This window comes from Anguilla anguilla, chromosome 1 (assembly GCF_013347855.1).
Source record: "Anguilla anguilla isolate fAngAng1 chromosome 1, fAngAng1.pri, whole genome shotgun sequence".
Lineage (NCBI taxonomy): Eukaryota > Metazoa > Chordata > Actinopteri > Anguilliformes > Anguillidae > Anguilla > Anguilla anguilla.
The window spans coordinates 20,687,683-20,703,255 of NC_049201.1; the positions used below are offsets into that span (position 1 = coordinate 20,687,683).

A 15,573-nucleotide genomic window follows, 5' to 3' on the forward strand; every position below is an offset into this window, starting at 1 on the left:
GAGTTCCATCCCAGACCTGCTATTGCAGGATGATACAGTACGTGGTGCACATGCACCCCAAAAGAACGCTGATATGGCAGCCCACAGAAGAACCTAAGCCTAGCAGGCTCGAGCGCCTTCTAGTGGGAATGATTTTTTATGCCCGATTTAATATACGAAACCTGCAACTGAATACCAAAAAAATATAACGCGACGACTTTTAAGCACCAAACAGCCCTTGAAAATTGGGCTTGTGGCAAAACTGTGATGTTATGATGTAAATGAAATGCGAAAATAACAGACGCCATGTAGTATTTTTATTAGCTAGCGTTTGTTTGATCATTCTTATCCAGGGTGATCTACACAATTTTAGCAGATAAACGAGGACAATAATTTGTGGAAAATATCTTACGTCGTTAACGTTCAGCACTGCACTTCCGACACATAATACAATTCAAGCGAACTAGTTGAAGTAAAGCCACGAATAAACGGCAAGTGTGGACTAATTGAACTTGTGACGATTACAGCCATTGAATCTGCGAAAGTAGCTTTTCGTTTCGATATAACATCATGTATGTTTTTTTTTCGAAAATAGCACGCGTGACTACAGTCTAAGAACAAACTAATGCAATCAATTTGTATAGGCTATGTTAAAAGCGTTCAAATTACATCCGTTCAGCGCTAGGATTATGGCATTTTCAATAAATATTCAGTGGTCTGGAATTATGACGTTTGGCACCTGTTCAGTGGGCAAGTCTACTTGTCTGCGTACATATTAATAACACGACACCAGGGCAGCATATAATGCTAATGCGCTATTTGTTTGTTGAAATGTAACTGAATAAGGTGACTAACAACAGCGCATTTTGTGAGTTATAGTGCAGATTTATAGGATAGTGTACATCGCTGAACTGGCACTCTGGATATCATCTTTGGTAATGGAAGGCGGGGGTGTCGCAATACTACCCTCCCCCTCCAGCTGTACATTACAGACGCAAAAAGTTTTAAGTCTTCCCCTTCGCCGTCGTCTGTCCAGACTTTCTCGCCCGCTGCCCCCTCTCGCCACCCCCACATCATATCACACAAACGGGAGTTGATAGAAGGTAATCCCCACCATGGGAGGAGGCGTCCTGGCTTTGGAGGCGGGGTATTTTTCATTCAAATCCTTGGCGAGTCCTATAAAAAGGCAACTTTAACACAGTGGATCGGAGCAGTTCAGAAGGAGTGACCGAATTAAGTTTCAGTCTGGTCGGCCCATACGATAGTGTCAGAGATGCAACAATCTATCGGAGTGGCTGTCAAGGCACTGAAAAATGCAGTTGTCTGCTTAATCCTGCTGCCACGTTTTGTCATGGCAGCGCTCATGCTATGGTTGCTTGATTTTCTATGCATAAGGAAGAAAGTGTTACTGAAGATGAGAGAACAAGAGGGGAGTCCAGACGACCCCCCACTGTGCGTCTCCGATTCGAACAGAATGTTCAGCTGGGAGTCGCTGAAAGCGGTCTGGCATGGGCATAAATTGGACTTCTTTAAATCCGCACATCTTGGATATGCAGCGCCGAACACTGAAGTTGTGCAGCTCGGGGATAAGAGTAAAAGCCGTATTCTTGACCACATAAAAGGGAAGAGACCGCTAATCTTAAACTTTGGTAGCTGCACCTGACCGCCGTTTATGACACGCCTAAAGGCGTTCCAGCGGCTTGTCAGCCAATACGCTGATATAGCAGACTCTCTTCTTGTATATATTGAGGAAGCGCATCCGTCAGACGGTTGGATGAGCTCCGACGCTCCATACCAAATCCCTAAACATCGATGTCTGGAGGACAGACTGAAAGCAGCACAGTTGATGAACCTTGAAGTCCCTGGTTGCCTTGTAGTTTCTGATAGCATGGACAACTCGTCGAACGTTGCTTACGGAGCGTACTTCGATAGACTTTATATACTTCAAGACGGAAAGGTTGTCTATCAGGGAGGCAGAGGACCGGAGGGATACAGAATATCTGAACTGAGGAATTGGCTTGATCAATACAGGAACAGTGTTGAGAATTCCAGAACTGTGGTGATTCATGTGTAATAACATATCGATACTCTCATGGTATTCACTAAATCCACAAAAAATATGCTTGAAAGCTGCTATTTAAATGTTAACGCGCTACAACTCTTCGTGTGTTGTGGCTTTTAAGTATCATTCTCACAGACATGTTTTTACATCCAATGATGGATTACGTCGTTTACTGTGTGGTGATGCAAAACGCATGATGAATTGCTTGTTCTGTCTGTGTTCGTTTGTTTTCGCCTTAGTCATAGCTTAATAACTAACTCGTGATATCCGTTAGTTATCAACTGTACATGTGTAAATATGTGTTGAAATACCGTTGTTTTATTTCCTGTCACGTTCGTCAAAGTGTGACTGTGTGTGCGAAAGTGAGAGAAAATGTTTAAATGTTTATATGGTCATTACCGTTTACTCTAGTTTCGTTGTGAAGTTCGGTTTTTAAAAGGTTCACAACCAGAAAACCGATACTGATGTAATTTGATACTAGAGCACTCGGCGACGAGTTTTCTCAAGGATCTACATAGCAAATGTCTTGTTTTGTAAATGATGCATACTTTTTTAAAGCAGAATTTTTATAATAAAAAACTACTTACGCACTGATTCCATTCTTTTGTAAAACATATTCGAGTTTCCCACTCATATCCTTTCACTATGGGACGCGCTTTTGTGCACCTGCTGCAGCCTACCGCTTACTGTGATATTTCTTAAAGCTGTGCGCAAAGTTTCCCCAGCTGGGCTCTCAGACAATGTCTACATAAAATCCCGATGACTGACTGTCTGACACGCAAATGGACTTAATCGTGCCCTGTCTGGGACAGAAGTCACTTTCTTTACATTTGATTTCAAGATCTATTTGTTATAATGACATGATATACAGTATATCCAAATTAAAGCGAGCGCATCGCATGATTCCCATATCTGTTTTAGCGCAGACCTCTCCAAAGCGCAGTTTGGAAACGTGACGTTAGTTTTCAATTTAACGTGCAGTTTACATACAGGAAACTACGTTTCCACTTACATTCATACATTTTTGCGTTTGTATTGGAGAACGGGTTTACCGTTTGGTTTAATCAGTCCAAGGACGTTTTAATGAAGAACAATATACTGTTTACAAGTTGAAATTATTTTGCAGTAGCAATGCCTTTGATGAATCAATTTAGAAATGTGATGGATGTCTTGTTACCTAACCCGAAGTTATTTTTCTTTAATCGCATTTATCAAATAAACTGATTAACTAATTCTTTTCTAAACAAGTGCTTTCTTTTAAAGTCTCCACTTTTCCCATAGGTTGCTAACTGTTCGGTTTTTCAGCCATTCAGAGTGTTCCCAAGGGTTGCATTCAATACAGAAAAATTGCGTGAAGCATTAGCAATAAAGCGGTATGGGTGTTGAATGGAACGTCAGTTCACAAAACGCTGCGGATTAGCCAAAGTGAGCTTGGCTTTAATGGTCAGAGCCAACGGATGTCAAGTAATATATAGATGTACAACTGGCTAGAGATTAATATGACATTTAATAGCACCAACTACGTAGGCTAATGAAAATGTGGACAATGTATTAATAAGCAACACGATGTCGAATCCATTCAATTTGTGTGTAACATAGCACTGACGACGTCCTGTTGAGTTTATTTGGGATAGTTTGATCATCCGGGAGCCACAATCGAGATGGGTAATGCACCGTGCCCCTTTCCACGTTGACACGTCGATGTATAGAAGCACAAGTACCATCAATCTTTGAATAAAATGGTGTCATATTTTTTATTGAAGTAGATTTCAAGAGCTAAACGCTGAACACGTTCCTAAAAGATTGGGATTGGGAGTTGGCAAAATTCTCTTCCAACAGAACTGTGTTAAAATTCCTGTGCCGCTTCAGGCGTTTTGGTTCCGGCTACCACTGACCAGAAACCATTCTGTTTTTGGAGTTCGATTTCTTCGGGGAAAATTGAAGGGTGTTAATTCAATATTTAATATTGCCGCCGGTTTATTAGACACAAGAAAACACATCTACCAAAACACTCTACTGAGATACCTGGGAGGACTGATTTCTATTGTTATTTACAAAAAAGCCTTCAACATATGTACAGTGGCATGAAAAAGTAACCTGATTTCCTCTACTATTGCATATTTGTCATACTGAATGTTTTCAGAGCAAAATGCAATATTAGACAAAGGGAATCTGAGTAAAAAACAAAACACATTTTTGAAATTATTTCATTTATTAAATGAAAAAAGCTATCCAATGCCCATTTCACCCATGTAAAAAAGTTATTGTCCCTTTAAACTTAACTGGTTGCACCAGCTATAGCGGTAATAACTACAACCAAACACTTCCTATAATTTGATGTCAGTCTTTGATATTGCTGTGGATGTCCCAAGGCAGCAAAGCATCCCCACACCATCATACTACCACCACTATGTTAAACTGTTGGTATGATATTCTTACTGTGCAATGCTGTATTTGCTGTATTTTGCATGACCCATGGCCATGTTGTCCAAAAAGTTCCACTTTTGACTCATCAGTCCAAAGAACATCATCCCAAAAGGCTGGGGGAGCATACAGGTGCTTTTTTGCAAATGTTATGAGCATTGATGTTTCTAATGGTTAGCAGTGGTTTCCACCTTGCTGCTCTCCCGTGAATCCCATTTCCCCCAGTCTCATTCTTATTGTGAAGTCATGAAAACTGACCTATAGCTGAAGCTAGGGTCGCTTGCAGTTCTTGGGATGTTCCTCTGGGGTCTTTTGTGACTTCCTGAATGAGGTGTCACTGGACTCTTGGAGAAATTCCGGCAAGTCGGCTACTCCTCGGAAGATTCACCTCTATTCCAAGTCCATTTGGAGATAATGGCACTCACTGTGGTTTTGTGGAGTTCCAGAGTCTCAGAAATGGCTTTGCAACCATTTCAAGACTGATATATTTCAAGTATATTTAAACTTTTTTTCTCATCTCTTCTAAAATTTCCTTTGATCTTGGCATACTGTGCATGCCTTTGTGGTGACTACTTCACTTTGATAGTAAGGTTCAGTACGAGTGAAGTTTAGATTCAACAGGGCTGACTGCAACTAAGCCTTGCTTGTTCAATAAGCTTAATCTAATTACCAATTCAATATGGTTAACTGGTTGATTGAGTAAGTAAGGGGGACAAATACTTTTTTTTACATGGGTGATATGTAACTGATTAAAAAAATTTTCCAGTGAAACTGTCAAAGAAAGACCTTAGTGTACTTGTTGCTTTGGTGAATGTCTTGAAAAACCAATTTTTATCAGTCTATTTATTGAGGTGCAGGTGATGTTGCCAGTAGCTCTATAATGTGCTACAAGACAATAATGATGTGTAAAATCACCTTGATATTTTTAACATGGCATAATGGCAGGAACAAATTTTTAAGAAAACTGGCTCTAATGTTCATAGGGCTTAAACTTCTGCTCTATTTAATCCAGCTGGTTGATGTACATCTTGATTGTAATTTTCAGGCTAAGATTCAACAAAATGTTCCACATTTTTCTGTGGCAACATTGTTCTTTATTCAGGCCCGCCACTAGGGGGGTCGAATGAGGTGGTTGCATAGGGCCGCTAAGGGCCTTGCACCAGGCAGGGATTTTTTTCCCCTTTAAAGGTAGACTCTAGCATATGACATAGAAGAAAAACAAGTGGTTAATAGTTTAAAAATGAGAGGCTGCACTGACAGGAAACCCTGCCATGAACACAGCAGGTTGCATTTTGTGGTATACTGGCGTCGCATGCAGCATCTCCTTTACCTTGTGTTTTCTGTGTGTTAAACAATTCCCTCTGGGGCAATATGTTTCATCTATTCATTAGCTAGTTATTGTCAATGTAAATTGAGTTAATGTGACTTGCCACCTAGTTTCAAATAAAAATGAAAATAAAGTTCATTATAGCTTGCTAGCTCAATGTAGTTTTATTCTTATTTTATTTGCTAAAATGCTAAAATCATGCCAACATAAAACTTTTACTAGAAAACAAAATTGTCACCTCATCAGTTGACAACACTGTGCTGACATCTCTGCTGAATAAGATCAGTTTTAACTTCCACCAGATACTAATATACATAAAACTTTCTATATTTGGTATAGCTATCTTTTTTGCAGTTTCTCAATCTGCTTCGTTTGCACCTGACATCATGTCCCAGGGTCTACCTTTAATACATTTATAATTGTAAAAGTAATAGGTCTAGATGCTGATATTGTGCGGTTATGTTATCTGGATTCATGTCAATAATAGCCTGTGCTTATTCTATGTGAGGCAGTGGTGGCTGTTAAGATGAAAATCAAGGAGTCAGAAAAATGTCAAAAATTTGTTTTAGTGGATTTGACGACATTTGTGATGACCGGTGGTAAATTTTAAATTTGTATTGATTCCATAGAAGGCTTTACATGGCTTGGCGCCCAATTATATCAGTGAACTTTTAACTACCTATTGTCCTCAGCAGTCTCTCAGGTCTGCCAGCCTTGGACTTTGATTAAAATAAAAGAAGCGATTGAGCCTTTGCTGTAATGGCCCCTAGGCTTTGGAACAGCCTTTCATACAAAGTGAGGTCTGCTGATACAGTGCCTGTTTTTAAATATAACCTAAAAACCTATTTTTACAAATTCCCTTCCATAATGAAAGATCGCCATTTGCTGTGCTTTAGGCTTTTTTTTGTTTGTTTTTATTTGCTGAGTTTTAATGCTACTGTTTTATGATTTTCTTTTACTTTTTTTTTTTTTTTACTGTGCCTTACTTTTACTGTGCTGATTTGTTCTTGTTTTATTCCTTGTGTTTTACTGTTGCTATTTTGTATCACTATTTAATTTGCTGTTTGTTCTTCTCTTTTATGCTGCTTTTTATTGTATCCCTTGCATTGTAATTTGTACCTTATTCTTTCATTTGTTCTGGAATGTACTTTGTGTTCTATGCTTGAAAGGCTATATAAATTAAGTTTATTAGGTTCTTCATGTAATATTCTACTGCTTCCCATTAATCAAATTTTGCTTTTACATACGTAGAGAACTGATGAAATGCTGAGTGGCTCTAGTTGAAATTGATACGTACGTTAATATTGTAGATGCAGTGCACTTTACATTTGGTAACAGTAGGTGAAATTAGTTTTTGGCATTTCTGTAACACATAGAATTGAGATCAAAAGATGAATATCCAAGATGCATCCATATTTCACAGATAAGAGGGGTGCTGTGGATCATGTTACTTCCTATCTCCACACTTGTCTTTCCATCGCTTTGGTTAAGGTTTATTTTGTTTTCATCTATCCACAAAACATCTGCTACAGAACTCTTCTGGCTTGTCTCTGTATTTTTGGTGAATTCCAATCTGGTCTTTTGGTTATTGCTGATGGAGCGGTTTGCATTGTGCAGCGTAGCCTCAATAATTCTGCTCTGAATGTCTTATCCATACGGTAGCTTTTGATATTTTCACTCCAGCCCTCTGGAAATGACTGTCGATGTGACTGATCATTATTTTAGGGTTTTACTTTTACTTTACACAACTCTTTCACCAGTCGTCAACTGCAGTTGTCTTCCTTAGCCAATGTGTACAACGTTTCTGAGTCCACCAGTGGTTTCTTTCTTTTCAAGACTTTTCATACTGCTGTACTTGACGTACCCAGTTTCTGTGCCATTCTTCATAATGATTTCTTCTGTTCTCTCATCTTACAGAGTAGTTGTTTTTCAACCAGTTAGTTATTTGATCTTCATGATGGTGTATGCCTCTGACTCCAAATGCACTCTCCACAGCTGAAAACAAAGGCTAAAACGAAGACTAGACACTCACAGCTCTTCTACGTGTGATCAATCCATGCAAATGAAAACACCTGAGCAACAGTTAAAGGCACACTATGCAGGATTTTTTATTTGAAAATATTATAAAATAACTACGCTAAGGCATATATATGATGCACTGGCAATCTCAAGTCTTTACACACTTTAGCCAAATGCATCTCTTACCTGTATTTGTTATTCTAAAATGTGTTTGGGACGTTTCTGGGCGTGGCGCTCTTTTCTGTGTGGTGAGGGGTGGGCGTAGCTACAAAACTAGTGGTTTTTGATCAGATTCCAATAAAGTGTTTGTCGCTAGCCAGCTGCTACAATGGCAGATGCAGAAAAGCCTGAATACAGCAAAGCAAAAAGACAAGCAGACAGGCCTTGTTCAAAAACTAGACTCAACCTTGGAATTACTTTTCTTTGGTGGTGTCAGCTGAAGTTTGCCAAGAGGATGAAAAGCACCGGGGAGCCTGTTTTCTGACGGACCTGTAAATAACATTACTTTTAGCTAGGCAGCTAGATGCCCAAGGTTGGGTAGCTTTTGTATCAAATTGTTCTTCCATCAAGATGTCTTCCCCCCTATGGGAACAGCTGTCACTGTTTATGGTTGCAACTTAGCTAGCTTGGTAATTCATCTGCATTTATTTCAATCAGGGGAAATTAATTTGATACAGCAAGCATGGTATCTAGGCAACCTTATGGTTATTTTCTTGGGTAAAAAGATATGTCCATTTTGCATGTGTATGCGACATTTTGATTGGCTGGTGTTGGTGAAGGATTGGCTGTTGTACGTAAAATGACCAATGGGGAGACATATTCTTTGTGGGCTAGGAGCATTTCTGGCAGGAAAAAGAAGAAGGGGAAGATGCAAAATCCCCTTAGTTTGGGGCTTTATTGTGTGGACATGCAAATTTGTTTATCAATTCTGTCTGTTGAAATGTAGTCAGAATGTACCGAAATTAACATTAAGTCTGTGGCTGCTGCGATTATTTCTGTGGGGAACCCTGAGAAGTGCCAAACTCTTGGTGCTGTATAGGTATGGGGCATGCCGCCCCGCCAAGGTGTAACTTTGCAAGATGGTAAAAACAGGCAACTCGGAAATGACCACATTCACCACACTAAATACAAAAACTGTCTGTGATGAAGCAGCAGAAACTTTCACAGATGGAAGATGGCGATTTCAAAGTTGCTTTAGTTTAGTGCTGCAAAAAAAGAAAGAAAAGATGGTATGTTCAACCACTCAATTAAACAAGGAGACAGGATGGAAAGTAATGTCTTTTCACAAAACAGATGAGTATGGATGTGGGGGCCTTATTTTCTTATTTTCAAATTTGTGCCCAACATTCTGACGACCTGTTGAGACGACTTGCGCCATTCATAAAACACAACAAAATGCATCTCCAGAAGAAAGGCTGACTCTCACTCTACTGCTGGCATGTGGAAGCACACAACAGAGTGTTCCTGAGACCGGACAGGCTCATCAACTGCATGTAGGATTGTGAGCAAGGTATACAAACCCCTTTGGCTGGCCTTGAAAGCAAAGTTTCTAGTCTAGCCTAAAATGGCACAATGGGACAACACAGCCCAAGATTTCTTAAGAATTTCACCAACTTTGTTTGGAAATCAATGGCAAATGTGTTGATCAGAGCACCGTCCCACTCCAGAACCCTTTTTCAACTACAAAGGAACTCCTTTCATTGTGCTTTAGGCAGTGTGTGATGCTCGCTATCGTTTTTATGATGGTGGATGTGGGGGCCGATAGCCGTGAAAGCCGCAGAGATCTGTACCAGGAGAGCAACTTTGGGAAGCCAAGAGGCAGGATTTGCCTCCACCCACAGCCCAACCTGGAACCAAGACCATCATTCCTCATGTCTTTGTTGGTGATGCTGCCTTCCCTTGAATGTGAACCTGATGCATCCATATACAGGTATGTATATCGTCAGGTATACGGTTTTAGTTTTCCATTAACAGTTACCTTAAGTGACATGATAATCAGATTATATTAATCACAACAATAAACGGGCATGGATGGAGGGATACAGAACTTAATTCTGATTTCACAATACATGTCCCTGGTCATAAGCATGGTCATAAACATCTTCACAGGTAACCATCTCTCAGACGACCAGAGGATCTACAACTACCTACCACCATTATCGCACAAAAAGGATCATCAAAAATTCCTTTGGAATCAAGACAGCCAGATTATTGATTCTCAGGCGTCCCTTTGAGAGCTTGCCAGACGAGGCCATGGAAATTTCAAAGGCTTGTGTGGCACTGCACAATTCCCTGATTTCCACTAATGCAGTTTTTGGGCAGATGTCAAGGTATGTGACACCTTACCTCGCAGATACCACAACTGTAGCAGGGGATTTCCAGCCTGGAGGGAGGAGGAGGCTGTCAGCGGGGGTGTGCAGTTTGGTGGACCCAGGAAGACTGTCTGGTGCCAGGGCAATTCAAACTGCCACAGCAACAAGAAATGGCCTGAAGGACTTTTTTTAAAACACCTGAGGGTAGCGATCCTTGGCAGGACCATGTTGTGAGTTATGGCCTCATTGGCCGACATTTTATTTACAATGATAAATCAATGTTTATAGGCCCATGTCTTAAGGCAGTCCTCCAATGTACTTCACAAAATCATTTTAATTGAAATGCTTGCCTGTGTTCTGGTTATTCCTCTGCTGTCTAGTGTAGGGAGAATATTCTATTTCTTACAATGAAGATTTATTTGTTAAGCTTTGATTACACCTATTCTACCTGTTAAGCATCATCATGAAAGACTAGGGCAGCTATTAAGCCTTGGTCAAAAGATTGTCAGGGAACAAATGCCAAGGATTACATGTCGCCTGGTTGTCGCCACTTTGTCTAGGTCATAAAATATATAAAAGGAAACCCATCCTCTTACATTTTAGTATGCAAGCCAAGTCATTCTCTTTATCATCCCAGATAAGGCAGTACTTCCTGCACATAAATGAAATAGAATAACCATTTTTGAAAGAAAGTGTGATGGGGTATAATGTGTATCCATCTTGGATACACCTTACTACTGATATGTAAATGGTTTTCATTGGAATTGTCTGACAATAAGAGTACTGAGATCAGTGGGGTCTAGGAACTGCCAGAGGGAGGGGGCAGGTGTAGGATGATGGGGGATGAAAGGGAGGGATGGGGCAAAGGAGCAAAAAAAGACTAACTGTTAAACAATGACTGTTTTTGAAAAATGAATAAAATAATTGTTCGCAAAAAAGAAAGAAGCCACATACTGTATTTAAATCCAAGTACTTCATCAGCAATTAATCCATAAAAATAAACGATAAAACGATAATTAAATAAGTAATTAAATGCTGATAAGATTGTTATTCACAACATAATATAACCATAAATTTATAAGAACTTCCTTGTACACTGTCCTATTCTCACTGTGATTGTCATAGTCTCATATTTAGAAGCATTAGTGCTGATGTAGTGTCGGTTTTCACAATTCAAAGCCCTACCTAATAAGTGCCATAAGCGACTGTTTCGGGCCCTGCAACCACCAGAGGGCCCCCTAATTATTCAAATATATATATATATTAGTTATAATGTTTGGTTGGGAGGGACCTCAAATTAAATCCTGCTTAGGGCCCCTCAAAGGCTAGGGACAGCACTGTGACAATTAAGTGAGGTTGTCATGGATCAGGAAGTATGTTGTTTGATCAGCTCTCAAGTGATACTGGAAGGCGTCTGCTTGTGTGTGTGGCAGAAATCAAATGACATTCCTTGAAATGCTTTGTCATGTGAACCATGACCACTGGGTCCCTCCCTGCTCTGGCCAGGAGCTAGTCCGCAAGTGCCCAGGAGATCTCCTACCTGGGCACCAGACAGGCAACACACTACAAGATTCCTTTCCGTGGGAACAGGCTATGCTGTCTACCCCCCTAATAATTTGAGTCCCCCACTATCACAAACTCCATTTTCCAGGAGGATGTGGCAATCTGGGTGCCCAGCACTCATCAGGCCTCCCACTCTCAGAGTCAAGGGCCAAGTCCAATTTCTGCAAGGGCTGGAATCAGTTTAACGCCACAACCTCTGGAGATGTCACCCCTGTGTGGTGTGCACACCCTTTTCTGCACTTGTGCCCAGCTGTCAACCAACTATCTCTCCCTAAGTCTAGAGTAAATGCCGAGATGGAGACACCAAGACCACAACTTAAAAACATGCAGGTGGTTCCGGACAACTAGCACCAGAAACCGGCAAGGAAAAAAAGGCACTTAACATTACCTAACATTAAGCATTGAAATAATAAGATGAATAAAAACTACCAGGTACAGAATCAATCAAGTTATAATCAACTAACTTAGCTAGCTTTTACCAAATAGCTTTTACCAATAAAAGGAACCCTTGTACTAGGTAAACTTTTATTTAAATCTCAGGACAAAACACAACCATAATTTATCCGGAATCAGATTATAATAAACTATAGCTAATGTTAGCATGTAACAATAAAGGTGAACTATCAAACTGCAATTATATTTTGCTCCTGGGGAGCTGAAAAACCACACTAAAAAAAACCTCCAGTCAGCAGTAAGGTGGCCGAATTAGCTACCTGGCTAGTTTGCGAGCAGAGTGCTTAACAGAAGCACTCTGCTCGCAAACCCCCCCCCCCCCCCCCCCAAGGGCAACAAAGATTTTCACCTTAGGAGAAAAAACATCGTACCTTACGTATGGGTTTTAAAAACTCGAAGTAATATCAAATACACACTTGAAAGCAAAATATAAACCTGTAACAAACTTTTCCATGCATTACCAGACTCCTTCCCATAACTCTTTCCACAACAAACAGGAAGTGTGTGTCAGACACAAGCAAATCAGCAAGCTAACTGGGTTGGGATGTAGTTTATTCATTTTATTTTCTTGAGCTAAAGGAAAAACTGATAAGGGAAGTGGTGTTATTAGCCAGAGACAAGTCTTCTGAAGGTTCTGAGTTCAAACTAGCGTTTCTTTGTTTGTCAGCTTTACTTTAATAAATCGTGGATTTGTGACAAGTCCAAATTCTACATACCACTAGGGGGCAGGCATAAAGTGATATTGTCCCATAACCATACTACCCTATTGTTTTAACAGCTAGAGACAATATCAATTTCCATAACATAACAGTAGTCCTTGTATGGTGCTTGTAGACATAAGTGTTAAAGGTATTCCCAAAGATACACTTACTGTCCTTAAAGCTATCTGATCTGAATCAGGCTGAATTTTTTTCTTTTTATCATTAATATATCTTTGTATTTATTGACCTTTTTGCCAAATGAGTCATAATTGCTGTCTGCTGATGCCATTTGATGCTGCTAACTGTCTGTTTCATTCAAAGCATAAATATCAAATATCATTGCTGTTATGGTCATGATGCAGGAAGTCAGTCAAGTTGTTTTTAAGAATTAAGTGGCAGAAGGTGAAGTTTGAGTCAGTCATGTTATGCCTCAGAAAGTATAAAATATGCTCCTCTACAAAATGTCTTGCTACTCTGTAAAGTGTCTTTGTGATAGTTCTCTGTAAAAAGAGCTATACAAATAAAACTGAATTGAAAAAATTTACTTGAATTAAATGTGAATAACAGGTGTTTTGGGCTCTTGGTTTCAGACGTAACCAGTGATGCACATCTTCCGAATCCTGATGGTGCATTTTTTGTGTTTATTATGAAAATAGTTTTAATGTAATCAGCAAGGATTCTTAACACAAAAGTAGGATCACGGGGTCAGGGTTGCTTGCTTGGACACACTTTTACCTTTTTTTAAATAAATGCCAGATTTAGAAAACACAACACAAGGTTACAGACTACTTGCAAAATAATAAGCCTCTAGCACAATCAAATATGACGCACATCCGCTTTAGGAACTTCACATCTGTCTACATCTAGTCAGTTCGCTACCTCAGAGTTTCATATGCTGGCTTAGTTTGCCTACTTGTACTCCAGTGACATTTTACTAGTCAGCTAGTCTAGTTAGCTAGCCTGTCTAGCTGCTCTCATTGGAACTTTTTATAATTTTGATACACTCTTTGATGCCTGGATGAGCTGCCAAAAATGCATGTGACTGATGTCCATTGTTGTGGTAAAGCGAGCAGTAAAGCTCTTTCAATGCTGGAGAAGCGCTTTAAGTTTTTTTTTTTTTTTACATTTATCACATACCATGTACAAGTACATTAATCACACAGAGAAGATGTGCTTCTTACCAGATTTAGCTAACAGGTCATTTCCATCTGCAGTGCCTGGACTGGTTAGGGATAAGTGGTATAGAGCAACCCACTTGAGCAGCATTGTGTCATGAAGACTGGGTCTGAGTGGTTCAGGGCAACCTAAGTATGGAAATCAAAAAGATAAACAGATTATAGGGGAGTGTCAGTTTCATAAATTATTTCAGGCACATTAACACAGAACCATCGGGTAAAAACTTTAGAGACTGTCCAGAGACAAGGTTAACATCACAATGAATGTGTGTGCCTCGCCACAGTCAAGACTATTGAACTTGATCAAAATACTGATTGTGCTGACATCTGAGTATTGGGAACTGTGTACATACTCACCCTCGTAGTTGAAGATTTAGCTCAAAACCTGAAGCCCTTCTCCAGCATTGAAGGAGCTTTACTGGTCGCTTTAGCAAGACGATGGAAATCAGTCACCCTCATTTTTGGCAGCTCATCCAGGCATCGGTATGAAAAAAAGAGCAGCTGTTACCGTCCAACTAGACTAGCTAAACAGCAAGGTAGCTAAAACGCCCCGGAGAGCTAACATAGGCACAACAATTGTAAACAAAAAAAAAACCGGATTGAACACAAAATACAAACGAACCCTAAATACTGTAAACACTATTTAGCGGTATATGAAAGCTAAGTCTGTTCAAAATGTCACAGACGTACAAGGAAGCAAACAAAGCGAGCATGAATTTATGAGGTAGTGTACTGACCAAAAGTAGACGTGAAGTTTCTAAAGCGGATGTGCGTCATAATTGATTGTACAAGAGGAGGCTAAATGCTATACATTTTGGTGAAGATTGGTGCATGTGATATCTACAATGAAAAGAAATATAGTTATATAGCTACTTTACAACAAAAATTAATTTTCATCTATCAATTAATGATACCATATCGATATGGCATGTATGTGGTTTAATTCATTGGTGATTGCTCATCGTTTGTAATACATATTGATACATATGATCATACATTCGAGCAGTGATCATATGTGTAATCTAAAAAGTGAATATGATGAACTTCATAAAATAATATTAGATTGGAATGTTTATTTTCAATAAAGTTTGATGTCTGTATTGCAGTTTTTGACAAAACAATGTAATGCTGTTATGCGCAATGTAGCTGCATTTGCTGTAGATGAATCTCTCTTCAGATAATACTGAATATTAAAACATAAAGTAAACCAAAAGTAACATACAATGTGTTGAAAGAGAATAAAAAGGTAATGCTTACAGTTTGAAAAACCTTTGATGTTTGAAGCTTTTTTTTTATTTTTAGCAAATGTAGTCACCACATTCGCCTATGAAAGCCTTATAATAGATGTTATTGCTTGTACTGTAGTAATACTCAGTCATACAAACTAGATATGGCAGCAGTGTCAGGTTAGTGACTCTGAAAACAAAACAAAATGCGTTCCCCAATGTTTAAATGGAAAAAAGGCTTTCTGTGTGTTTAAGATTGACTTTCTTATCCAGTGAGTTAATCAATTGTCAGGCTGACCAACAGGACATACTCTTTAAGATTCAGACATCTG

General features: G+C 39.4%; 2 protein-coding genes across 2 annotated transcripts in view; one reads left to right on the top strand and one right to left on the bottom strand.

Moving 5' to 3' along the window:
• LOC118214143 (brain-enriched guanylate kinase-associated protein) overlaps positions 1-15,573 on the bottom strand; it is a 256,035-nt gene that overhangs the window by 224,709 nt on the left and 15,753 nt on the right. The gene's annotated exons all lie outside the window — the stretch shown is intronic.
• dio3a (iodothyronine deiodinase 3a) lies at positions 1,060-2,635 on the top strand. The gene has a single exon (XM_035393802.1). The coding sequence runs from the start codon at positions 1,253-1,255 to the stop codon at positions 2,051-2,053; it is 801 nt and encodes a 266-aa protein (XP_035249693.1). The 5' UTR covers positions 1,060-1,252; the 3' UTR covers positions 2,054-2,635.